Source organism: Pelodiscus sinensis, chromosome 2 (genome assembly GCF_052426305.1).
Source record: "Pelodiscus sinensis isolate ZL-2025 chromosome 2, ASM5242630v1, whole genome shotgun sequence".
NCBI lineage: Eukaryota > Metazoa > Chordata > Testudines > Trionychidae > Pelodiscus > Pelodiscus sinensis.
This window is the reverse complement of record NC_143053.1, coordinates 221,099,503-221,126,701: the sequence shown is the minus strand read 5'-3', so window position 1 is coordinate 221,126,701 and position 27,199 is coordinate 221,099,503. Positions and strand designations below refer to the sequence as shown.

The 27,199-nt window shown below is 42.6% G+C and overlaps 2 protein-coding genes, 1 long non-coding RNA gene and 1 pseudogene across 6 annotated transcripts in view; 3 read left to right on the top strand and 1 right to left on the bottom strand.

Annotated features, from left to right (window-relative positions):
- The window catches only part of CUBN (cubilin), a 238,472-nt gene extending 226,611 nt beyond the window's left edge, over positions 1–11,861 (top strand). For both annotated transcript variants that reach the window (XM_006119493.5, XM_075922454.2), the window contains 8 exons: positions 2,107–2,312; positions 3,446–3,608; positions 4,109–4,317; positions 5,508–5,655; positions 5,796–5,977; positions 7,046–7,211; positions 9,275–9,510; positions 9,973–11,861. In XM_006119493.5, the coding sequence (XP_006119555.3) occupies positions 2,107–2,312; positions 3,446–3,608; positions 4,109–4,317; positions 5,508–5,655; positions 5,796–5,977; positions 7,046–7,211; positions 9,275–9,510; positions 9,973–10,080 (1,418 nt within the window). In that variant the 3' untranslated portion in view covers positions 10,081–11,861. The remainder of the gene's footprint in view (positions 1–2,106; positions 2,313–3,445; positions 3,609–4,108; positions 4,318–5,507; positions 5,656–5,795; positions 5,978–7,045; positions 7,212–9,274; positions 9,511–9,972) is intronic.
- On the bottom strand, positions 5,063–26,823 carry LOC142827351 (uncharacterized). The gene is made up of 3 exons (XR_012902057.2): positions 26,685–26,823; positions 23,959–24,089; positions 5,063–5,371 (listed from the first exon to the last, which is right to left on the bottom strand). It is a non-coding gene; the product is annotated as an uncharacterized LOC142827351 (long non-coding RNA).
- On the top strand, positions 11,994–17,148 carry LOC149525433 (uncharacterized; annotated as a pseudogene).
- RSU1 (Ras suppressor protein 1) overlaps positions 26,823–27,199 on the top strand; it is a 158,836-nt gene continuing 158,459 nt past the window's right edge. For 2 of the 3 annotated variants that reach the window (XM_075922461.2, XM_075922462.2), the window contains exon 1: positions 26,823–26,965. The gene's annotated coding sequence lies outside the window, so the exon portion shown is untranslated. The remainder of the gene's footprint in view (positions 26,966–27,199) is intronic. The other variant, XM_075922459.2, reaches the window with a different exon arrangement.

The window sequence follows — 27,199 nt, the reverse complement described above, 5'->3', positions numbered from 1 at the left end:
CATACATTCTCCCCTCTGATGATTTAGTCTTCCTAAGTATCCTTTTTGGCTCATAATTAATTGGCCCCATTTCTCTCATATTTATTCAAAAGTTCTGCAGTAGAAATGTAGTTACTTTAGACTCATCCAAATATGTGATTCTTTAGTACATGGAGCTAGATTACACCCAACTATTCCTTGTCTTTTTCATTCTGGCCTTTATTACTAGTGATAAAGATGTTTTCAATGTCTCAGTGGGAAAAGGGTTTAAAAAAATCAACTTCTGTTTGGGTGGAGTTTTCCCAGCTTCAGTTGGAAGAGCAGGATGACTTTTATCCTTAGTCACACTGGTTTCATTATTACAGTCTTGCAGAATTCTGTTGCCTCTAGCACAAGGATACTGATGCAATACTGATGACTGGAGGCTGATTTTTGCCCCAGGACTATTCTTTTGTAACACTAGCTCAGGCAATAACTAGTAATGCTTTGAAATGTATCAGTGTGTCAAAGTTAAAACATCTGCCAGGACGAGATTCTGAACCCAAGTACATTTGTGGCTTAGCCACAAAAAGTAAAATTATTTTGTTTATCTTACTGTTGCAAAAGCATTTATTGTGGGAGATAACAGACTATTATTGCCCATCTTGCGACATTTTCAGGCATAAGACTTTAGCAATACCTATTATATTACATTGAATGAGTTACATAATCAAACAAGAATCCCCAAAGAGATCAGAGAAACATGTAAGATTTTAACAAACTAAACAGTTTTAACTAGTGCTTTGTGAACCTGTCCAACACCAGGAAACTAGAATATAGAACATATGCAAGCAAATGCCCCTGAAAATATTCTGTACATTTTACTTGGGTTAGGAATGGCTTACAGGCTAATAAAGAAGTGTCCAATCTACTGGATAATCGTCTCTGTCTAAAAGTCACCTAACTAGGCATGTTTTAATAAATTATAGGGACAAATGTTCATATCTGGGTAACTACATTTAAGGACATAGGTATAAATATCTAATTAAGTGCCCGATTTTCAACTGTGCTGTGCAGCTGCAAACCCTCCTGAAGTTCTAGACTTCTGAAAATCAGTTTGTGTCTAATCCTATGTGTATGGCTCTCATAATTCATGTTTGGCACCTAAGTCTTAAAATGTGAGCAAGAGTGAGCAGATAGATGGGGGAAGGGTATCATTAACTAGATTTTCTACTAGATCTTCAAAGTCAAAGTGCCCCCTACTGCTCAAAAAAATCTTTCTAGAGGATTGATAAAAAGACTGTTTGAGAGAACTACTGCTTTTGCCACCCTTTACATAAGAAATTGAGGAACTGGTAAAAATGATACCGAAATGTCTTCCAACCACTCTGCTTCTATCTATTTTTCTGTTGTCTACTTCGCTTCCTTTTCAAATGGCTTTTCAAGGACAATATTTTCAAAAAGTGATTAGGGATCTCAGATGTTCAGAGAGAGGCACCTTAATGGGGTCTGATCATCAGGAAGTGCTGAGAACCCACCATCTGAAAATCAAGTTCCTGTAAGGGGTGAGAACTCAAAACCTGAGGTACCAAAAATAACTAGTCTGTTTTGAAAACCATGCCCCTCGTTACTGTTCTGATTTCTCTAGCAGCTTCTTTGGAGCCTGAGAAGGTCAGGCAGTCAGATAACATCCTCTCAGGCTAAACAGATGGCCTCAAATGTCTTTATTTACTATATTCATATGGGGTAACATGCTCAGAAATACCTAAATGACTTTGGAGCTCTTGAAAATTTCACCCATAACATCACTATTCATACTTTCCCTAGATCCTGTTCAGTCATAAGAATTTTATAGGTTCTAATTTATTACTAAATCGTATCAGAGAAGTATGTATGGAATAAACCAGACCTATTGTATGTGTGTCAATCGTCTGCCCTTCTCTACAATGGTCTGCCATATCTCATCATGATTCATATTTATATTGTGCTTTTTGTGTTCAGAGCACTTCAATCCTTCAAATAGCTTTGTTTGGTATGCAATTCAATATTACTGTGTATGACAGAAAAATATGGGACATGATATTAAAATAAGATTTCAAATGTAAATAATTATCAGACCTTACTTAATAATTTTTGCTATCTTAACAGGACCTCAGCATGGCTGTGGGGGTTATTTGACAAATTCAAGTTACAGCTTTGGTTCGCCAGATTCTGACATGGACGGCAAATATGACAAAAACTTGGAATGTGTGTGGATCATAGCTGCAACTGTAAACAAGCTGATCAACCTCACCTTCACTGCATTTGTTCTTGAAGCATCATCTTCTCAAACATGCCGATATGATTATGTCAAAGTAAGAGAATCCGTATTCTAACATGTTGGATCAGAGATTTAAAATTTAATCAGTAGAGGGAGAAATTCTTCACAAAGAAATTAAATTGCTTGTTTTTGAAAATGATTGAAGGACTCAAGGCAAAATCCTGGCCTCTTAGAAGTCAGTGGGAGTTTTGCCATTGACTTCATGGGGAAAGGTTTCATTTTCAGGATTTAACTGAATTGTAAGTATAAATATGTAGCCTAATTTATTTATATACAAAATGCCATCGACAAAATAGAACTTACACTGTAGAGAAAGGCAAGTACTTTGAAAGAATACTTGAAGCGTTACTTTTTCCTACCACACTGTTTACAAGCACTTCTTATTTTAAAACTTAGGAAAAGATCAATCCTGATAATGGATCCTCACACCTTGCCTCCATTCTGTTGTATATGAGTGTACAGTAAGCTGGGCACATAGCAAGACATTCAGAAATGCTGGCACCCAGCATCAAGATGGCTATAGACTGGTCAAGAATTTTCCACCAAAATATCTTTGATGGAAAAATGTTTTCCATTATTGGGACACCGTGAAAACATGTTCATTGAAAATGTTTACGTTTTCATCAAAAAATGAACCTCCCCTTAAATTAAAAGTTGAGGTTTTGGCTGCTTTCTTGAATTAAGGATCCAAAATAATTCAAAAGCTTCAGGGGGGTAGCCAAATTAGTCTGTAAGAGGAAAAACTTAAAAAATAATGAATAGTGTAGTAGCACCTTAAAGACTAACAAAACATGTAGATGGTATCATGAGCTCATTTGAAGAACTGGACTTTGCCCGTGAAAGCTCATGATACCATCTACATGTTTTGTTAGTCTTTAAAGTGCTTCTAGACTATTCGTTGTTGTTTCTTTTAAGTTTTAAAATAATTAGATCACACTTTCTAAGATAATTAATTGATTTAAATATGTAAACTCTGATAATAAGCAATTTTTAATTAAAGCCCAAGAGCATCTTCCTTTCTTGGGAGGAAAGGTACTTAAAACCGTAAGTCAAATAAGAGTTCAGAGAACTAAACTTCTGTTAATCTATTTATGAATATGTTTATTGTGAAATAACACAAGTTCCAAAAATAACTAGTGAGGTATCTGCTGTTTTCTCCCCTTTTAGATATATGATGGAGATAATGAAAATGCCAATTTAGCTGGCACCTTCTGTGGGTCCTCAGTGCCGGCTCCATTTCTTTCTACCAGTAACTTCTTGGTGGTGAAGTTTGTCACAGATAGTTCCGTGCAAAGGGCAGGTTTCAATGCTACCTATGCCATTGTGGATCGTAAGTATTTTTATTTATTTATGTATTATCCCCAAAGAGAAATGTGTGTTTAAACATTGAATCCAGGAGCCTCTTCTCCACACCAAAATTCAAAATAGAAGTAGACCCTACTCTGCAAAGGATCTTATGGCCAAATTAAAAGCAGCATCACTGGCCTCCATCTGTAATCCAGCCTCTTTTGGTTGCAAGATGATTGTCAGCCTCAAGAGTTAAATGGGACAATTCACTATAGAGGGTTAATATGTATCATGAGACTACAGAAAATAAACATTTGTCTGGACGTAGACTATATGTAGGCACAGAGACTGACAGATGTAGCTTGACACCATGATCAGAATGTTTTCTATTTATACTTGGCCTCTAAAGAATCATCAAGAGATCAATGTGAAAGCATAACGAATTCCAATAAACAATTATGCAGTTTTGCTGAGGTGGACTGTTTTTTCACATGCCTTCTGGTATGGAGATACAATTAATTAAGTTGTTATTGCTTCCCACAGGATTGTGTGGCGGAACATATAATGCAACTTCCACCCCGCAAACCACAATGTCACCTAATTTCCCAAATGCCTATCCACCATTTACTGTCTGCACATGGATCATTGATGCCCCACCACAGCAGCAAGTCAAACTGGTGGTAGAGGCATTCCATCTCCACGTCAACCAGGACTGCTCCCAGAATTATCTGGAGTTCCAGGACCCCATAATAGTAAGATATGCACAGTTCATGTCACTAGTCAAAGTTAGTAATAACCACTCAGCTCTCACCTCGTTTGAAACAGAGCAAATAGAAGGATCGCTGTTCCAGTGTACTGCAAATCATTGTGTTAATAATATTGTATTTAATGCATTCCTGTGCAGGGGGGGGGCCATACAAGTTATTATTCACTATCACTTCATTCTCATAAGTAGCCTTATGCAAATCCTGTGTATAGGGGGTATTTCACTCACCATATAGTATGTTACCTCTCATAATCACACCAAATCATATCATATTTCCACTAAACTTAACATTCAGGAGATATTCCCCAACAGCAGGCTTTCAGAAACAGACTTTACATCCTATTATTCAAGAATCACAATAAAAACAAATGTCATGCAAAAAGTGGTGTTTAAGGAAAAGGCACAGAAAGAAGCAGTTTTTTCCATTGTATTACAATTTACAAAATCTTTTTTTGTTTTGCTTCAATTTGGGCATGAAAATTACTGTTAACTGTTGGTTGGCCTTTAATGGTGGCTGAAGGTAATTTTTAACATATGTAGATATTACAATACTTTTATGGAAATATTGAAGTGATCTGTATAAAAAGAGCACATAAAAAGCATGTCAGGAATATAGTAGTAAGCTTTTAACCCTGATCCTTATCTCTGTTGGTTTACATATTACTGCCAATAATCAAAATGCAGTTAATATTCAACAAATCCTTTTTACATGATGACAATATTGTAGCAAAATGATATATTACATTTAATTGTGAAAAGAAAATATTTTCTGTAATGTTTATACATGTATCAAAAAAGGCAATTTTGGTATCTGAGAACATATAGAACTTTGAAAATTGTAACTAGCCATTGATGACAAAGTTAATGCCTTTATAAAATTATGCCCTGGCAAGACAGACACAAAACAGTTTACAATGTAAACTTGCATTGAAACACGTGTTTAGTTGACTCTTTTCCCCTTTTTAAAAAAAAGTTTTGGTGAGAGCATAAGCTGTTCGTCCAGAGATTCACAATGCTGAGTCCACTTTGCATGAGTGGATCTGAAAAATAAGATTTTTAATCAGACTTTAATATTGCAATGTATTATGTTGCTTTAAGGCCACTTAAAGGTAAGTAGAGAAAGGGAATTACCATTGAACAGTAACTTGCAAGTTATTTATATGTATTTAATTCCAGGGTAACCATGGACAGGTCAATAGATTCTGTGGCACTGACTCTTTTGCAGTCCCTGAATTTTATTCTTATAGTCGGACTGCCATTGTGACGTTCAAATCAGAGGAATACATGATTAATAACAGAGTCAGATTTACCTATCAGGCTGCAGGTAAGCCTTGAAGAAGTTTCTATGGCATATGCCTACAGATTCATTGTTCAGTATAGAAAGTAAACAAGCAATGGCACAAATTTGTACAGCTTACAAATGTTTTGTTTTTCCTTTCTGCTCCCCCTTCCCCACCCCACCAGGATGCAGCAGAGAGTATAATCAGTCATTTGGTTATCTGAAGAGTCCTGGCTGGCCTGGTCTCCATCCCAATAACATAGATTGCACCATCATTCTACAAGCTCCTCCAAATCACACAATTTCTCTCTTTTTCCATGCTTTCAATTTGGAGGACAGCAGCCGATGTTCTTTGGATTTCTTAGAGGTACTGAGAAATTATCTATGTACCTGACCTCAGGACCATGGAAGTCAGAAGGAGTCTTTCCATTGATTTCAATAGGCTTGGCTCAAGTCCTATCTAAATGGGCATTAGGGACTTTGCTATTGCTATCAGTTTTACACTAAAGGGGCTCAGATACTACAGCGATGGATGGCGATGTAACATTCTAAAATAGGTGGCTGGATAATTTTATCAACAGCTAGCTGCTCCTCATCCAGGTGCTGCTGTCTGTTAAGCATTGAACAAACTTTAAGACAGTGTAATCCATATTTTATTTGATGTCAACATCTGTGAGAAAACTGAGACCTAGAGACCCAAAGGCTGGTCACCAAGCACATGAGTGCTAAAATCCCTTTAAAATGTACAAAAATAGTAGAAACATGATCTGAAGTGGAAGATGTAGGATTACTGCAAAGGTGCTTTCTGGATTGAGGGGAAAGTTTCTTATAAGCCATGTCAAACCATTTACACATTCTTTTCATGAGTGGTGAAGTTTTCATCATATATAACCTTAAGTTTCTAATGCAAATTGGTTAGGTGCCAGAAATCAGAAGTTTATTTTGTGGAAGAATCATCTCTTCTTCATTTCTCCTTTGCTACGTGGCTTATTTCACTCCCCTCGAGATGGATTTGAACTCTATAATGTGACACCCATCTCTGCTTTCAGTCTAGCAGGATGAAGAAGCAGTCTTTCCATAGGACATTAAGATTTCTCAACAAAAGTGAAATATATCGGGGTATATTTTAAACATCAATCTTAGGCCTTAGCCAAGCAATTCTCATTAAAAGGAAAATGTGGTATACCATAAAGTTTAGCTTAAAAAATTGGCCGTATTTGTTCAGCGGAGACATTTAGAAAACCTAAAGAGACGGGTTAAGTGCCTTCCCTCCATTCTGACCAACAGCTTGCAGCAAGACAGAAGTATTCACAATGCTTGTGAATATTGACAATCAAACTTCAGTTGTGCCATACATAAAAATTACAAATCCTTTGCTCCCTGTACACCATGAAAATGACTTCAATGTTAACAGTGGGTTTATATTCCTTTAAAGGTCAGAAACGGTAGCGATGTGGGTTCCCCACTCCTTGGCAGGTATTGTGGAAACACTGTGCCCAATCCAATCTTCCCTAAAAATCATGCTTTGTATCTGCGTTTCAAGAGTGACATTTTAGTTGCTCGTGATGGATTTGAGATCACTTGGACTTCGTCCCCTACTGGTAAGGCACTAGATATTCATGTCTAGCACTTGTACAGAATGATCGTTCTGAAGGTTGAAAGACACACCTTTTCTAATTCAGCGAATAAGAGCAGAAAGGAAACATTATCTAGACTAGCCTTAGATTACTTCAGATATTTTGGGGAGCTGGGGAAATTGAATATTTTTCATTTTAGGTCATTCTGTGTCCAATCAATCAAATAAATAAGCCAGTTCATGCCATCAGTTTTCATTCAAACTCCCCATTGATCACATTATGGCCCATACATAATTAATGCCTCCCAATATTGGGGGAGCACAGTCTAAATGGGACATGACTGCCTTCATGTATCTCCTTTGCCCAGAAACCTCCCTGCTCTGTGCCCAAACTGGGTCCACTTTCCCTGCCCTGCCAGAGTTATGAATAAGGGAGATAGGAGAGGCTCTGTCCTTTTCCTGCTGCTCTTCTGTCTGGCAAATTTGGCACTGATCTTCCTGGCAGTTGGTCCTAGGAGTGGACAAGAAGAGAGTCACTTCTCATGAGACTGAAAGTGGCCACTCTCAGTCATGGTCTTTGTGCAGTGTAACAGCTCCCTAATAAAGAGCCTGGCTTTGCTCCCTGCCAAGGCTCGGGGCTTTTCAAATTTGCAAATGAAGCCGGGATTTGAATTTCCCATGCTTCATTTGCATAATGGTGGCCACATGTTCTTTCAAAAAAGGGCTTTTTGAAAGTGAAACCGCCGTATAGAAGTGGTTCTTTCGGGGGGGGGGGGAGACACCATTTTTCAAAAGATCCTGTACTCATTTTTTGAGGGAAATTCAAATCCCAGCTTCATTTCCAGTTTTGATCTGTCTAATTTACATCCTTCTTTCGAAAGAGGGATGCAGTTTAGACCTGCCCTAGATGATCTCTCAGCCTTATCTCTAAAGGAAACTTGCACACCTCTTTCAAAAGACAAGCCTGGGAGCTTAACTGCATAACTGTACTAGACTCTAAAAATCATGGACTGAAGAGACACTGGATTTATGGCTGCTTATAACAATTAGAACTTACCAACAACTACCCCACAGTGGCTTCCTTTTCCCCACCTCCCTGCCCTTTCTTTCCTATGACTGGAGGTGTTTACAGGCCATCTCATCTTGAATGGTCCCTTGAAATAGATCTCAGGGGGTAGCCATGTTACTCATTTTTAAAGTTACAGACTATCAGAGGGGTAGCCGTGTTAGTCTGAATCTGCAAAAGCGGCGAGGAGTCCTGTGGCACCTTATAGACTAACTGAAGTGTAGAAGCATAAGCTTTCGTGGGCAGACCCACTTCGTCAGATGCTCATTTTTTTAAAAATGAGCAGTCCTGTGGCACCTTAGAGACTACCAATATATATACAGGCCCGTACGCAGGAATTTCTGTGTCGGAAGGTGCGAGCCATGGGAGGGACTGGTGACTGTCCCACCCCCAGCTTCTCTCCTAGGTGAGGCAGGGAGAAATCAACGCAGCCTTCTCCCGGCCAGCCAGCGCATGGGGAAGGGAGGCTGGGGCAACGCAATGCTTCTGCCGTCTGTCAGTCAGAGCACAGGGGAGGGAGGTTGGGACAATGCATCACTCCAGCCTCATGCTTATTTGAAGGACCATGGATGGGGGGGGGGGTGTATGTGTATTTGCATCTTTTGCACCTTCCCCTCCCACCCTCCTTGCATATGGGCCCTGATTATATATAGTATCATGAGCTTTCATGGTCAAAACCTACTTCCTCAGATGAGCTTGAAATAGCTGTTAACCACTTATGCTAAACAGTTCCACCTTGTGTTTAATTGTGACAGCCTGAATACATTTCCTAGCCCTAAAGAACGTCTTTGTGAATCTGAAAGCTTGTTTCCCTCACCTATAGAAGTTGCTCCAAAAAAAGCAATTTATCTCTCCTATCTTGTCTCTCTTAATTCTTCCATATCTCACTATATCCTAGCATGCCCAAGTGCAAACACTATGAAAAAAAAAACCCTGTAAAATATTGATATAAAGCATCTGGGTTGTACACTGTATTGTAGAAATAAAAACATTTAGAACTAATGAATATCCTCTGTTTCCAGGATGTGGAGGAACCTTATATGGAAACACAGGTTCATTTGCCAGCCCTGACTATCCTGCAACTTACCAGAACAATACTGATTGTGAATGGATCATTATTGCTCCTAAAGGAAGAATTGTTACAGTAAATTTTGTTTTCATCAGCATTGATGACCCAGGTGACTGTACTAGGAACTACCTGGTACTTTACAATGGGCCAGATGCCAGCTATCCACCGATGGGACCATATTGTGGGATGGTATGTATTCCTTATTTTGTTGTTCTTTAAAAGTAATTGTTATTTGGTTCATATTTCAAATTGCTTACCTAATGCTGACAAATTATAAATGGACAATAAATACTGATAAATAAATGGGGCTTCTATTGCATTCTATTCAAAAGTCCAGATAATCGTTTCAAATTGAGACATTCTAGTGACATCTAGTGGACTGCATCAAAATATTTTTTCTCAGAACTCATCTACTTTGTGCTCTGACACTGGTAGATGTGGGTAAAGTCCACTTGCTATGATCCATTGCCAAGTGCAGCAATGAATGAAATGAAAATTGGGACCACAGTTTTTAAACCGCACATGGTTTTTTCAATGGGTAAACAGGGAGCCTGTTTATCAGGATGTCTCAGCTTCTACCTAGTTATATTGTCATAGGAAAATATTTGTTAAAATGTGAACTGCTTTTTTTAATATTTGTTTTATTTGTAGGATACAGATATTGCTTCATTTACTGCTACATCGCATCAAGTCTTCATAAAATTTCATGCTGACTATGCAACTTTACCATCAGGCTTCCAGTTAACTTGGACCACCTAAAACTATTATTTCAAGAAAGTATAGTCCCACCATACTTAGCTACATTTCAGAGACATTAGATGATAAAGTGACTGGTTGAGGTATCACTATGATTACCATAACAAAAGAAAAATACTGTAAGGATAGTTATTGTGGATTTGGAATTATTTCACACAGCTTTGTGCTCCTTTTATACTTAAAAGAATGTTAACTGTTAAAATGTGCTGGATGTTAATCTTTGAATCATAGTATGATTTTTTAAAATTATGCTATATGATTTGAAATAAATGTTTGCTAGACAAATAATTTTCTAAAAATGTGTTTCATAACTTACTTTTATAAAATGTTTGTTAGAGAGAAAAGCTGACTGCAAAATACATAGGGCTCGTCTACATTGGCCCCTTTTCCGAAAGGGGCATGTTAATTTCAGAGATCGTAATAGGGAAATCCGCGGGGGATTTAAATATCCCCCGCGGCATTTAAATAAAAATGTCCGCCGCTTTTTTCCGGCTTTTAGAAAAGCCAGAAAAGAGTGTCTACACTGGCCCCGATCCTCCGGAAAAAGCGCCCTTTTCCGGAGGATCTTATTCCTACTTCAAAGGCTCTCTGGATGTGGTGCCAGTTAGTAAACACACAGTAGCGGCCAATTAACTAGTTTCTCAAAGTGGTTTCATGAACCACTTGAGAAACACTGTTCTAGGGGAAATTTGTCACCTTTGTTGTGTATGAGTCTTGCCAACCAGGTGTATAAATGGGAATCTCAATCCAGAAGAAGATGGCCTTAAATTGTCTGGCCTCCATCTTTGGTCCCTAGCACAACCAACAAACTGATGACTAAAGGTGATAGTCCTTGTAAACAGTAACAGTAAGAACACCTCTCGTTGTTTAACACTGAACTGTTTCTGACATTATGTGTTTTTCTCTTCTAAAGAAGGATTTTGATAGTTCCCTGCTAGCGATATAAAATCCCGTTTAATTGGTTAACCAGTTAGGAGCTGTCAGTTGGGCAGAATGGCCCTGGGTAGAATCATAGAGCTGGAAGAGACCTTAGAAGGCCATCAAGTCCAGCCCCCTGCCCAAGGCAGGAGCAATCCCAATTAAATCAACCCGGCCAGGGCTTTGTCAAGCCGGGACTTAAACACCTCTAGGGATGGAGACTCCACTACTTCAATGATTGGGATTCTTCCGTCCCAAGTGCAGGACTCTGCACTTCTCCTTGTTGAACCTCATCAGATTTCTTGTGGCCCAATCCTCCAATTTGTCTAAGTCACTCTGGACTCTATCCCTTCCTTCCAGTGTGTCGGACTCTATCCCTTCCCTCCAGTGTGTCATCTGCAAACTTGCTGAGGGTGCAATCCATCCCCTCATCCAGGTCATTAATAAAGATGTTGAACAAAACCGGTCCCAGAACTGAACCTTGGGGTACTCTGATAGAAACCGACCACCATCCTGATGTAAAAGTAGAATGAATTAAAGTAATGTTGTTTGTTCCTTTAGCAGGAATAGAGATGTTAAGGTAAAGTTGTTAGCGTGTAAGCAGGAAGGAGGATGTTAAGGCAAAGGACAATGGTTCCACTTAAGGGTGACAGTGACACATTAACAGGAGACTGGTGAGAGCTAATAAGGAAACAGGGGACGTGACTGACCCCAGGTAACCTTGTCAGTTCGTGCCCTTTTTGCAATCCTTTGTGTCGCTCTCCTTTTATCTGTATAAATAAGGTGGCTTAGGTTTGGTATGGAGTCTCACTTTTCTGGTTGTATTGGCGAAGTGCTTTGCTAATAAAACAGAGTGGTCTATGAAATTGTGAGTCCTGAGTCTAACTTTGACAATTTGGAGGTCCCACCGAGATCACAACCGTCTTCACCGAGGCCGTGTAATTCTTGACAGTTGTCCGAAACTCCCCTTTCCACTCCGATCCCGTTGCCCATTGATCCCATCCCTTGAACACTTAATTTCGCAGGTTCCATCCTCTCTGTGGCCAACCCACCCATCAGAAGTGGGCCGTTTAAATACTGACCCCGTCTGCATTACTGTTGACTCCTCCAAACCCCTGCCTCACCTGTCTCATTACCCTTTAAATCCCGAAGCAGAGGCTGGCATTGCTCCGGTCATGTCGGCCCTGTGGGAACAAGGCATTATTGTCCCCTGCAGCAGCCCCTGCAACACCCTATCCGCCCAGTTCGGAAGGCTGATGGAAAATCATGGCATTTTGTTCAGGATCTTCGCACCATTAACTGCATTGTTATACTCACCTTTCCTGTTGTCCCTAACCCAGCAACCATTCTGGCTTCTATCCTGCCAAATGCAACTCATTTTACTGTTGTTGATCTGTGTTCTGCTTTCTTTTCTGTCCTGGTTCACCCTGACTCCCAGTATCTTTTTGCCTTTACCTACAAGGGACAGCAATATACATGGACCACGCTCCCACAGGGGTATACTCTACCCATCTTATTTTTCTCAAGCATTAACCTGAGACCTTGCTGACCTTGTCTTCCCCTCTGGGTCCACATAGGTCCAATATGTAGATGATCTGCTCCTCTGTTCCCCTTCGTTATCTGCCTCAGAAACTGATTCTTTAGTGCTCCTGACTGCCCTAGTGAGGAAGGGCCACAAGGTTTCTTGCTCAAAGCTATAACTCTGTCAACCCTCTGACATGTACCTTGGCTTTCTCCTCTCCCATGGTTCCTGTACTTTCTCCTGCCCACGTCCAAACTATCCTTAACTTTCTCCAACCACGCTTTCCATGTCAGGTCTGAAAGTTTTTGGGTATGGCTGGATTTTGCAGGCAATGGATCTCCCAATATGCTTCTCTAGCTAAGCTACTCCAGGAATTCACTCGGTTCTCTGTGCCTGACCCCATGCCATAGTCCCCTGAGGCCGACTCAGCTTTTGTGTTTCTCAAACAAGGTTTGGCTTCTGCCCCCACTGTAGGGTTACCTGACTATTGTAAGCCTTTTACCCTTTTCGGCCACAAACAATCTGGTTGTGAACTTGGAGTTCTTACTCAAGTGCACAGAGACAATAATCGCCCAGTGGCTTATTTCTCTGCCACTTTGGACCCTGTTGCCCAGGATTTACCCCCCTGCCTGCGCACTGTGACTACCGCGGCGTGCCTAGTCAAAATGTCTGAATCCCTTGTCCTCCACTCCTCTCTTAACCTCATGGTCCCCCACTCTGTAGAAACTCTCCTGCTACAACGTAACACAGACCACTTTTCCTCTGCTCGCCTCACTAGATACGAACTTTTACTTCTGCCAGCTTTACATATTACTGTAAAGCGTTGTTTTCAGTTAAACCCTGCCACTCTCCTTCCTCCGGCCGATGACGGTGAACCCCATGACTGCCTTCCAACCGTTTCTGCTGTCACAGTCCAGCATCCTGACCTTTCTGATGTTCCTTTCCCAAATTCTGACCTTGTTTTGTTTACCGATGGTTCCTGTTTTCGAGACGAGCAAGGTCGTCTCCTTGCAGGACATGCTGTTGTGTGTCTCTCTGAAACCTTAGAAGCTGCGCCTTTACCCTCTGTCACCTCAGCACAGGTTGCTGAATTAGTTGCCCTCACCCGTGCTTGCTATTTGGCTGAGGGACGCTCCACCACCATTTATACTGATTCTCGATACGCTTTTGGGGTTGTCCATGACTTTGACACCCTATGGCAAGCTCAGAGTTTCCTTACCTCCACTGGCACCCCTATTAAGAATGGTCCCTATATCGTGGCTCTCCTGTATGCAGTTTTACTTCCATCTGACCTAGCTGTTGTTAAGTGTTCTGGCCACTCGATAGCTGATACAGATGTTGCTAAGGGCAACACATTGGCTGACGCTTCTGCTAAGCATGCCGCAGCCATAAACCCTCCCCGGATGCGTTTCTAGGTTCTCTTTCTGTTTCTATGCCACTGCCGTCCCTCGCTGATCTCGCCCTGCTCCAAGACTCTGCACCAGAAGCCAAAAAGGACTCCTGGGCTGCCCAAGGTTGCACTCTGTACCCTGATTCCCTTTGACGCTCACCTACTGGCACCTGTGTGGCCCCCTTTTCACTCTACCCACCTCTGGCTGCCCTGCTCCACGGTGTTTCGCATGTTGGAAAGGAGGGGATGGTCTCTGCTGTAACTAAGGCAGGATGGTGGGCCCCACATTTTAGCTCTTTTGCAGCCCGTCACTGTGCAGCCTGTGCCACTAGCCAAAACCACAATATTGGTAAACTTGTTAAAGTGGCTCAGGGGTTCCGGGGCCCGCCCCAAGCACCATTCTTGCATTGGCAACTTGATTTTGTACAAGTGCCTAAGTGTCAACGATATGAATATATTTTGGTTCTGGTATGTTTATTTTCTGGCTGGATTGAAGCCTTTTCTTGTCACAAGGCTGACTCACTGTCTGTTGCCAAATGTTTGTTGAATCATATTATGTCTGCCAAGGGAATTCCTGCCACTCTGTCTAGTGACAGGGGTACACATTTTATCGGGTGAATTATTCAACACCTGGACCGTGTATTACATATCACACACCTGTTGAACTGTCCCTACCACCCTCAGAGTGCAGGTGCAGTTGAAAGACAAAATGGTGTACTAAAGAATAAGCTTGCTAAAATTTGTGACTCTACAGGATTAAACTGGCCAGCAGTCTTATCACTAGCCGTTATGGAAATGCGATCCACCCCATCCCAAAGGCATAATTTGAGTCCCTTTGAAGTTATGGGACACCCCATACGAGCTATGGCCACCATTACTCCAGTCCCAGACCGGAATCTGACCCCGAGTACACTTCTCCAATATTGCAAAGGACTGATGCAAGCTGTTAGCAACTTCCATTCACAGGTCCAAGCTGCCTGGCCACAGAACCCATCTCTGACGCTTGTCACAACCTCGAGCCAGGTGACTGGGTCTACGTACGGTACCACCATCAAAAACATGCTTTGGAGCCCCGGTGGAATGGCCCTCATCACGTACTGCTTACAACCCAGACGGCTATTAAGCTATCTGGCATCGCAGCGTGGATACATGCCTCACAGTGTAAGAAGGCACCGCCCACAGCGAATCAACCATCAACTTTAGGACCTTGCAGAGTCACTTTGACTCCAGAAGAAGACGCAGAGGAACAGCCTGCAATACCTTACAATCTACACTCTCGTAAGGGTTGCCAGAAGCCGACGATGACCTAAAGCAAGGCCCAAGAAGTAGTAGTAGTGAGGCTAGCATCTGCTGCCTAGTGGACATAAAATTGTGACTGTGGTTCCCTCAGTTGAGGTTGTCAGAACCAGAAGGGCCCTGCCTCCAACATGTGCCTCTGGTGGTGCCTGTTCCTCAGCTGCTGGTGTTTTGAGGTCTGGGGAATCCACAATGACAATTCTTTTGTCCAGCAGCAAGTGTGGATAGCTCAGACTCTTAATATCTCTAATTGCTGGGTCTGCAGCCACATCCCAACCCACTCTCAAGCTGGTGTTCCTGTCCCGGCCATCCCACTTAACTCCCCAGACCTCACTGGAGGACCCCATCCATTTAACAAAACATGGAACAGTAATGACACTTGGGAAGCGGTGGGAATAAATATATCTAAATGGATAAGTGTGGTGGAGGGAAAAGGTCATTGGTGTTGGGTGTGTAAGGGGACAGGGCTGAATCTGAGGAGGAGCAGTTGTCTTCAGCATATTGTAACCAATGGTATATGGGATTATTTGAACAAAACTAAAGAGTGGCGGGCCGGGTATGAAGATATGACCTTCTTCTCAACTTGGGATCAAACGGAGAAATCAGTCTCATGTTCCCCCTTTGATAGCCCTAATGAGAACAATACAATCTTTCAATATCATGCTAATAACACCACTCCTCATAAGGAGAATCACCGTGTGCCCTTTGGGGGATATTATTCCTCCTTTGCAGGCACCTATATGACAAAGGGGTGCAACCAACCATTCCCAGCCTTGATAGGGCATCACTGGGTTTGCGGGACCAAAGCTTATACCGTATTACCAGCTAACTGGTCGGGTATCTGTTATCTCTCCCGACTCTTCCCACAATTTCGAGTACTAGAGTCCTTTCCACAAGATCGTCTCCATAATTTCAGGTGAAAAAGAAGGGACTTATCAGATGCCCAAGGGTATGTAAATAATATAAGCCCCTTAACCTGGGAAGAAGCTATTGGCAGTTCCTTTGTCCCATTTGGTGGAGTAATACACCATGCAAAAAGACTGCTGAGATTACAAGCAGTAGTTGAAATAATGGCAAATGAAACTGGAGAAAGTTTAAGAGCCCTGAACAAAGAAACAGAGGTGATTCGACAGACGGCCCTCCAAAACCGTCAGGCATTAGACATAGTGTTGGCAGCCAAAGGAGGGACCTGTGCTCTCACTGGAAAAGAATGTTGTGTATATATACCTGACAACACCAATGATGTAATAGATCGCACTAGACACTTAGAACAGATCGCATATCTTCCCCATGAAGAGCCGAGTTCTTTGTGGAGGTGGCTAGGTAACCTGTTCAATTTCTCTGGCCTAGGAAGCTGGTTGTTTCAGGGAGCCTTGACTATCCTGTTTGGAATCTTAATAATATTTGTGTGCTTTCAGTTAATCTCCTGTGGTATCCAAAAGTGGGTAAGGCATGTCACACAGGTCATTGCCCCAAACCAGAGTGCAAATATGATGATTCTAAATATCACTGATGAGCAATGAGACAAAGAACAGTTGGTATGTGGTTCCCAGTAATTGTTGGTCATGGCGTAGCTTGACCAAAAGGAGGGATTGTAAGAGTAGAATGAATTAAAGTAATGTTATCTGTTCCTCCAGCAGGAAGAGAGATGTTAAGGTAAAGTTGTTTGTGTGTAAGCAGGAAGGAGGATGTTAAGGCAAAGGACAATGGTTGCACTTAAGAGTGATAGTGAGACATTAACAGGAGACTCGTGAGAGTTAATAATGAAATAGGGGATGTGACTGACCCCAGGTAACTTTGTCAGTTCACGGCCTTTTTGCAATCCTTTGTGTCTCTCTCCTTTTATCTGTATAAATAAGGTGGCTTAGGTTTGGTATGGAGTCTCACTTTTCTGGTTGTATTGGTGAAGCACTTTGCTAATAAAACAACAGTGGTCTATGAAATTGTGAGTCCTGAGTCTAACTTTGACACTGACATCAAGCCGTTGGTCACTACCCGCTGGGTCCGATTTTCCAATCAGCTTTCTATCCATCTTACCGTCCATTTATCTAATCCACATTCCCTTAACTTGCTGGCAAGAATGTTGTGGGAGACTGTATCAAAAGCCTTGCTAAAGTCAAGGTATATCACATCCATTGACTTCCCCATATCCACAGAGCCAGTTACTTCATCATAGAAGCTAATCAGATTGGTCAGGCACGACTTGCCCTTTGTGAATCCATGCTGACTATTCCTAATCACTTTCCTCTCTTCCAAGAGCCTCAGAATGGATTCCTTGAGGATCCCCTCCATGATTTTTCCAGGGACTGAGGTAAGATTGACCGGCCTATAGTTCCCTGGATTGTCCTTCTTCCCTTTCTTAAATATCGGCACTACATTTGCCTTCTTCCAATAATCCAGGTTCTCTCCTGATCTCCACGACTTTTCAAAGATAATGGCCAAAGGCTCCTCAATGACATTTGCCAACTCCCTCAGTACCCTCGGATGTATTAAGTCCGGACCCATGGATTTATGTACATTTAGCTTTTCTAAATAGTTCCTAACCTGATCTTTCCCCACAAGGGCTGTCCACCTTCGTCCCGTATTGTGTCACTTAGCAGATTTGTCTGGGAACTGACCTTGTCCATGAAGACAGAGGCAAAGAAAGCATTAAGTACTTCAGCTTTCCCCACATCATCTGTCACTAGGTTACTGCTCTCATCCAGTAAGGGCCCCACACCCTCTCTGATCACCTTCTTCTTGCTAACATGCCTGTAGAAACCTTTCTTGTTATCCTTCACATCCCTTGCGAGTTGCAATTCCAATTGTGCTTTCGCCTTCCTGATAACTCCCCTGCATTCTCGAGCAATGTATTTATACTCCTCCCTAGTCATTTGTCCAAGGTTCCACTTTTTGTAAGCTCCCCTTTTGTGCTTAAGTTCACCAAGGATTTCCCTAGTGAGCCCATCCAGATATTCCTGGGGTCTGCCTTCTAGCCCCCAGCCCTGACTTGTACACCCCGTACCCTTTTCCTGAGCCCCCACAAGGACCTGAGTAATACTGGGTAAATCCTCTAATCTACTATATATTTAAGAGAGTCTATTTGTTTTTTCAAGAACTCTTCCTAAACGATAAAAGATAGGGCCACCAAATTTGGTATACAGCTTCCTCTTATAATTCAAACAAGGTAAGGTTTGGGCTGTGCTAGAAAAATGGGCTGTGCCTGAAATGGGATTGCTTCTCATAAAATCATACAGAAGAGACAGAATCACAAGGCAGGTGAAAGAGGCTGGCTAGGAGCATGCCGCCTCCTTCTCTAGGACTCCCCAAGCCACAGGTGCCTTTTAGGGAAAATGGGAAGGGCTGACGCTCCCCCATCCCCCAATTTGTACAGGAACACTGCTAGCTGAAAGTGCATAGTTTGCTGCATTTCTCACTCAGGCTGGGGAATACAGGCACAGATGAACCTGGACCAGCTGGGGGATATGCACCCCTCTCCTGCCTGTGCCTGCTGAAATTGCAGTGGCCATAGACAGGTGCTTCTTACCTAGCCCCAAGCTGCTGCAGTGAAAGAGGGCTGGGGTATTTCTCTCTCCCTGGAGCAGCCTATATATTGAACACCTCATCCCCAGCCCCATTCCAGAGCAATCGTGTAAATGAAGCATGTACATTTTAATGTTCTTAAAATAATTGAGTTACTGCCAGGTAAATCTACTAATTAAATAAAATGCACAATTTTCAATGGACAAATAAAAAGTTCCAGAAAAATTCATGTGGGTTGCTTGTTTGAATATGTTTTTTCATACAAGGCTCATTTGTTCAAAAGAAACTGTCCCTGCCAAAAATCTAAATCTAAGATTAAAATCAGATTTAATTATCAGTCCTGGTAGGAAAAAAACAATAACTCTGCTCTCAGCTAACACTTGAAACCACAACAAAAACACTACTGTAGAATAAGAGGACTTTAAAGAAAGAAGCCATTAATGAGCAATGGTTCTGTTTCTGAAAGTAGAGCAATGTAATGTGCTTATTGAAAATTACTGTGCAGCACAACATAAAGAAAACCAAACCTGATATTTAAAAAAAGTCTTCCAATAAATTACTAAATGGTTATTGATATAGTATAACACAATTAAAAACATAAAAATGTGCTTAATAAGACTACTACCTGCTTTCACATTTCCACCAGGAATGGCTTGTTTATTATTACATCTGTATATACTACTCCCTATTTTACTAACACCATGATGGCTTGTACAGAAGACATTATTTCTCTATTGTATCTGCACTACTATAAACTTCCACACAAATCATTGGTAATGGCAGTTGGCAAAGCACAAAAAATGTGCAGATATTTCTGTCACTGATTCATAGGATTGCTGTTATGACCCAGCTTTGGAACAGTCTTGAGGAAGAACAACTCCTGTGTGCCCGACCCCCAACTGGGAGAGATCTCATGCTTTCTCTCAGGGTAAGCTTCTCTTCCTTCTTAGACTAGACCCCTGTGCCTGCATCACTCCTACTTCATGCTGAATTGCATTCACTAAGTCTAACTGAGACAGCCCCCGATGGAGATTTGTACACCCTTAAAGGATCCTTCATTTTGCTAAGATTTGCAGTGACACTCATGCAGCATGTTTAATTAATTGATGGAATATTTTTACCCCACCCCTCTATTTAAAATATTTGAGGTGGCTTACAGGTTTTTTTAAACAAAATACAAATATATATACGAATTTAAAATACAAAACCCCAAAGGGACATAAACTTGCTAAAAAATATTGAGAAGAGAAACATACACATAGACTCAAACACCAATAAAAGCAGGAGTAAAAAGGGTGGCTTTAGCCTGATGCAGAAACAATGCTAGCATTGATGCCATGCGAATATCCTGAGGAAGAGAATTCCACAGCCTGGGAACAAAAGCTGAGAAGGCCCTGGTCAGCGTAGATGTTAATCTTCTCACCATAAGTGGGGAACACTGAGCAGAGCCTCCCCATCTGACCTCAATCCCTGGGCAGGTTCATATGGGAGAAGTCGGTCCTTCAGTTACCCCAGACCCAACTCATTTAGGGCTTTATAGGTCACAACCAAATCCTTAAATTGTTCTCAGAAACATACTGGAAGCCAGTGCAGCTGACAGAGCACTGGCATAATGTGCTCTGTATAACGGGCATTAGTCAAAACTCGAGCAGCCACATTCTGGACCAGTTGAAGTTTCCGAAGGCTCTTTAGAGGCAGCCCCACATAAAGCGCATTACAGTAATCCAGTCTGGATGTAACAAGAGCATGGATCACTGTGGCCAAATCATGCTTGTTCAGGAAGGGTTGCAGCTGGCGGATCTGATGAAATTGCCAAAAAGCACTCCTGGCCACCGAAAAAATCTGGTCCTCAAATGTTAAAAAAGGGTCCAGGAGGACTCCCAACCTGCGTACCTGTTCTTTCAGGGGGAGAGTAACCAAAAGGGAATCCTCTGAACTGGCATTCATGCTAAAATTCGACACTCTCTGCGGGGGGGGGCTGAACAAAGACCCCAACTACCTTACCCATTACAAAGATAGCTTCCCCAATTATCACCTCTAATACCATTAGCTCACAGACATTTATCTTTCCCCACCTCTAATATCATTAACTCACAGACATTTACCTTCCTTCCCCCCGCCCGCATCCCCCTTCTGTTCTGAAATGTGATTTGTCCTTTTCATATGTGTTCACCTTTTTTAAATTGTATCCTTTGGTATATATGGTTGTGACTATTTTCTTCCATTATTTGATCTGAGGAAGTGGGTCTGGCCCACGAAAGCTCATCATCTAATAAACCATCTTAGAATCATAGGACTGGAAGGGACCTCGAGAGGTCATCGAGTCCAGCCCCCCACCCTCAAGGCAGGACCAAGCTCCGTCTACACCATCCCTGACAGATGTCTATCTAACCTGTTCTTAAATATCTTCAGAGAGGGAGATTCCACCACCTCCCTTGGCAATTTATTCCAATATTTGATCACCCTGACAGTTAGGAATTTTTTCCTAATGTCCAATCTAATGTCCCTTGCTGCACTTTAAGCCCATTACTCCTTGTCTTGTCCTCAGAAAGCAAGAGGAACAAATTTTCTCCTTCCTCCTTTTGACACCCTTTTAGATATTTGAAAACCGCTATCATGTCCCCCCTTAATCTTCTTTTTTCCAAACTAAACAAGCCCAGTTCATGAAGCCTGGCTTCATAGGTCATGTTCTCTAGACCTTTAATCATTCTTGTCGCTCTTCTCTGGACCCTTTCCTATTTCTCCACATCTTTCTTGAAATGTGGCGCCCAGAACTGGACACAGTACTCCAGCTGAGGCCCAACTAGTGCAGAGTAGAGCAGCAGAATGACTTCACGAGTTTTGCTTACAACACACCTGTTGATACAACCTAGAATCATATTTGCTTTTTTTGCAACAGCATCACACTGTTGACTCATATTCAACTTGTGGTCCACTATGACCCCTAGATCCCTTTCTGCCATGCTCCTTCCTAGACAGTCGCTTCCCATCTTGTATGTATGGAACTGATTGTTCCTTCCTAAGGTGAGCACTTTGCATTTCTCTTTATTAAACTTCATCCTGTTTACCTCTGACCATTTCTCTAACTTGCTAAGGTCATTTTGAATTATGTCCCTATCCTCCAAAGAAGTTGCAACCCCACCCAGTTTGGTATCATCTGCAAACTTAATAAGCGTACTCTCTATCCCAATATCTACATAATTGATGAAGATATTGAACAGTACGGGTCCCAAAACAGCCCCTTGCGGAACTCCACTTGTTATCCCTTTCCAGCAGGATTTAACACCGTTAACAACAACTCTCTGACTATGGTTATCCAGCCAATTATGCACCCACCTTATCGTGGCCCTATCTAAGTTATATTTGCCTAGTTTATCAATAAGAATATCATGCGAGACCGTATCAAATGCCTTACTAAAGTCTAGGTATATGACATCCACCGCTTCTCCCTTATCCACAAGGCTCGTTATCCTATCAAAGAAAGCTATCGGATTAGTTTGGCATGACTTGTTCTTCACAAACCCATGCTGGCTATTCCCTATCACTTTATTACCTTCCAAGTGTTTGCATATGATTTCCTTAATTACCTGCTCCATTATCTTCCCTGGGACAGACGTTAAACTGACCGGTCTGTAGTTTCCTGGGTTGTTCTTATTCCTCTTTTTATACATGGGCACAATATTTGACCTTTTCCAGTCTTCTGGAATCTCCCGTCTGCCATAATTTTTCAAAGACCATAGCTAAAGGCTCAGATACCTCTTCTATCAGCTCCTTGAGTATCCTGGGATGCATTTCATCAGGACCTGGTGACTTGCTGACATCTAACTTTCCTAAGTGATTTTTAACTTGTTCTTTGTGTATCCTATCTTCTAAACTTACCCTCTCTCTGCTTGTATTCACTACGTTAGGCACATCTCCAGACTTCTCGGTGAAGACCGAAACACAGAAGTCATTGAGCATCTCCGCCATTTCCAAGTTTCCTGTTACTGCTTCTCCCTCCTCACTGAGCAGTGGGCCTACCCTGTCCTTGGTCTTCCTCTTGCTTCTAATGTATTTATAAAAGGTCTTTTTGTTTCCCTTTATGCCTGTAGCTAGTTTGATCTCATTTTGTGCCTTTGCCTTTCTAATCTTGCCCCTGCATTCCCATGTTGCTTGCCTATATTCATCCTTTGTTAGTTGTCCTAGTTTCCATTTTTTATAGGACTCCTTTTTTATTTTGAGATCATGCAAGATCTCCTTGTTAAGCCAAGCTGGTCTTTTGCCATATTTTCTATCTTTCCTACACAGCGGAATTGTTTGCTTTTGGGCCCTTAACAATGTCCCTTTGAAATACTTCCAACTCAGTTGTTTTTCCCTTCAGTCTTGCTTCCCATGGGACCTTACCTACAAGTTCTCTGAGCTTATCAAAATCTGCCTTCCTGAAATCTATTACCTCAATTGTGCTGGTCTCCCTTCTACCTTTCCTTAAGATCATGAACTCTATTATTTCATGATCACTGTCCCCCATACTGTCTTCCACTTTCAAGTTCTCAACTAGTTCCTCCCTATTTGTTAAAACCAAATCCAGAACAGCTTCTCCTCTGGTAGCTTTTTCAACCTTCTGAAACAGAAAGTTGTCTCCAATGCAGTCCAGAAACTTATTTGATAGCCTGTACCCCGCTGTGTTAGTTTCCCAACATATGTCTGGATAGTTGAAGTCCCCCATCACCACCAAATCTTGGGCTTTGGATAGTTTTGTTAATTGTTTAAAAAAGGCCTCATCCACCTCTTCCACCTGGCTAGGTGGCCTGTAGTAGACTCCTAGCATGACATCACCCTCATTTTTTACCCCTTTTAGCTTAACCCAGAGACTCTCTACACAGCTATCTCCTACGTTCATCTCCACTTCAGTCCAAGTGTGTACATTTTTAATATACAAGGCAACCCCTCCTCCCTTTTTTCCCTGTCTGTCCTTCCTGAGCAAGCCGTACCCTTCCATACCAACATTCCAATCGTGCGTCCCATCCCACCAGGTTTCTGTAATACCAATGATATCATAGTTGTATTTATTTGTTAGCAATTCCAGTTCTTCCTGCTTATTACCCATACTTCTTGTATTTGTATATAGGCATCTAAGATACTGATTTGATCTTGCCTCCCTGTTGTGCCCTGACCCTCCTTTCTCCTTGCCATTATAGGCCGTAGTCCCCCCCATTTCCAACCCATCTCCCAGTGCCACACATTCAGCACTTACCTGTGGGCTTTGCTCACCTGTCCCCGTCGAACCTAGTTTAAAGCCCTCCTCACAAGGTTAGCCAGTCTGTGTCCAAACAAGGCCTTCCTGCTCCTGGAAAGGTGAACTCCATCTCCACCAAGCAGTCCTTCCTGGAAGAGCACCCCATGGTCAAGGAAGCCATCTTGTTAGTCTTTAAAGTGCTACATAGTCCTGTATTTTGTCTAGAACAGGTACCATGCCACATTCCTGAACAGGACCTCAGTCTTATCTAGATTCAATTTCAGCTTCTTTGACTTCATCCAAACCATGTTAAAACAGTAGGGTTTATTAGTCATCTGGAACACAGCTTAATAAATCCTTTAGTTAGCAATAGAGGAATTTAAGCATTGTCCATTCTGCATAGCTGAGTGCCTAGCCAAGCTGTAGTGAACACCATTGTTCAAGCATGTTCTCATCTGATCAATTCACCTCCTTGATCTGAAACTCAGGTCAGAGCCCTAACTGCCATTATCAGTCAAAACTTATGCTCACATATCCCCAGTCCTTTGACCCTGAGCTGGGGAACTGTTGCTCAACTTTTCTTGAGCAAGGCAGGGAAGTCAATGCCCTTCTAGGTGTTGGTGGCTAGGTATCAGTATCAGGAATTCATATTTAACCCTGTTTTCTCAGACAGTTAGACAGCGCAACATTTGTATCTATATTTCTTTGCCTGCCTGGAGAGCAAATAACACTTTTCCATTCCCGGCCTAGGTAACAATGCAGCACATTGGATAAACTGAGGTGCACTACAGGCATCATAAAAATATTTTTTAAATTCATACTGTCACAATTTCATGTTACTGTACTTTTTAGCCTGCTTTAAATATGTACTTGTATTATTAATATTACCTTACAAAAGTCTGTTGTCAGAGACAGCTATTAAGATAAACATTTCCAAAGGCTAAGATTTGAAGAATGAAAAGTAATTGATAGCACTGTTGAATGAGTTTTCCTGTGTTACTATGACTATATATGATTGACAGTAAGTGAAAGGTAATAGAAGAATGTGATTAATAAGGATATGGTAATATGATAAATGCAATCACAAAAAGTTGACTTGTTGGAAGTGTTTTGCTACTCACAGTAAAATATACATGACATTATGGATGCTTACTCTTATAAAACAGATTAGCTTAATAACTTTATTACAATAGCTATTTGTTTGGCAATAGTGTCTAGAGGCTTCTGTTAGGGATTAGCAACTGATTGTTCTAACTGCTGTACATAATGTATATATAACAAAAAGGAAGAGAGAGGAAGGATGGTCCAGTGGTTAGGGTGTCAACCTAGGACTGAAAAGACCCAGCTTCAACTGCCTGGGTGACATCAGGTAGATTGCTTTATGTTTCTGTGCTTCTCCATTACTGAAACAGGTATTACTCATAAGGGATGAAATGTCCTAAGGATAAATGCATCAAAAAAGTGTAAGGCCCCAATCCACAAAGGTTCATTGAAATCAATAGACATTAGGAGCCTAAATATGTTTGTACATCTGAGCTTCAGTTACTATGGGAGGGACCATACTAAGTATATAAAGGCCTCATAATCTGAGGCCTCACTCTAGCTCTATGCTATGCTTCATGCCGTGATATTCCCTGGGTTCCCGGGAAATACCGTGGGGAGCTCGGGATCAGCGAGGGACTCCCTAGCTGACCCAGGGCTCCAGGCAGCTGCCCCTTTGAATCACGCAGATGCATAGTTTAAAGGGACAGCCATCGTACAGCTGATCTGCGGATCAGCTGTGTAGTGGCTGTCCCTTTGAACCATGCATCTGCGTGATTCAAAGGGGCAGCTGTGGGGAGCCCTGGGTCAGCGGGGGACTCAGAGTCCCCTGCTAACCCGGCTCCATGACTTTGAAATTTATTTTGCATTTCAAAGCAGGCAGTCGCATGCAGCCCAGAGTCACAGGACTTCCCACTGGGCTTGGACGTATGTGGCGTTCCACATTCCTCGTCTAAAATGTACAAGAGCCCCAGTGGGTTCTGGGGAAATAGTGCGGGGAGCTCGGGAGTTAGGGACCCCCCCAGCTGATCCCAGCGGGGGCTCTTGTACATTTCAGAGGAGGAATGTGGAAGTACCTATCAACTAGTCAACGGAAATGCCATCGACTAGTCAATTAACCACATTTTAACATCCTTAATTCTCAGTACAGGACTAGGGACTTTACATGAGACAGCAGATCAACAACAGATTTCAGCTCCATAGTCCAAATAATGCATTGCTAATTTCATACCATGTCAACTAAGGAGATCAAAATTGTTCAGTTGCATTCTGTTGCCCTGTCCAGGTAGCAAAAAAATAGAAACTAAAAATTATTCACATGAAGGGCAAATCCTTTAAAATTATTCCGTGCCCACAAGCAAATGACACTTCACAATGCTTATTTAATTTGTTTGATCAACATCTAGAAAGTATTTCTGGAAATGTGGTGCTGGCCCGTCCCTAAACACATCTTCCTTCACTTGTCTCGTATTGTACAGCCTGACCGTAAATAAACCACACACCGAAGTCCCGGGAAGGGTTCTTGGCAAGCACGAGGCCCGGGAACAGCTGTTCAGATTCCAGCCTCTGGCTGTGCAGCGCACGGCCACGGGAAGCCCAACCTGGCCCAGGGAGCCAGCTAGGCACGGGCCTCTGCTCCCATTTTACCCCACGCCCATTGCTGTCCTGGGGCAGCAGCCGAAGGCGCGGGCTGTATCACTCACCCCGGGCCAGGCCATTGGCTGGCGGGGTTCTCCAGCCGCCAGGCCCTGATTGGCCAGCCGCGAGCGGCACATTCCAAGCAGTAGGTGGAGCTGCTCCCCGGAGCGATTTGCCTTATTTGGGGCTGGGAGCGTTCCGCTGCCCCGGCCAGCCGGGAACTAGTGCGCCTGCGCGTGCGGAGCGTGCGCCTGGGGGGCGGGGGAGTGGGCGGTGTCTGGGCAGGGTGTGTCTCGCCGAACCCGGTGTGTCCCTCCGCGCGCCGCACGGCCCCGCAGCATCACTGGTGAGTGGCCCCGGGGCACCGGCCCGGCCGCCGCGGGGAGTGCGTAGGGCGGGGCACCGCCCGCTCCCGCCTCTTGCCGCCCCGGGCAGGGTCCCTGCTGCGCTGGGCGCTGGGGCGGACTTGCGGGGCCTCCCCCCCGCACGCGCCGCCTTGGCTGTGCTCCGGTCCCCAGGCCCGCCGGGGTCTCGGCCCCCAGGTCGGGGCGCGGGCGCAGCCCCTGACGAGTGGCTGTTT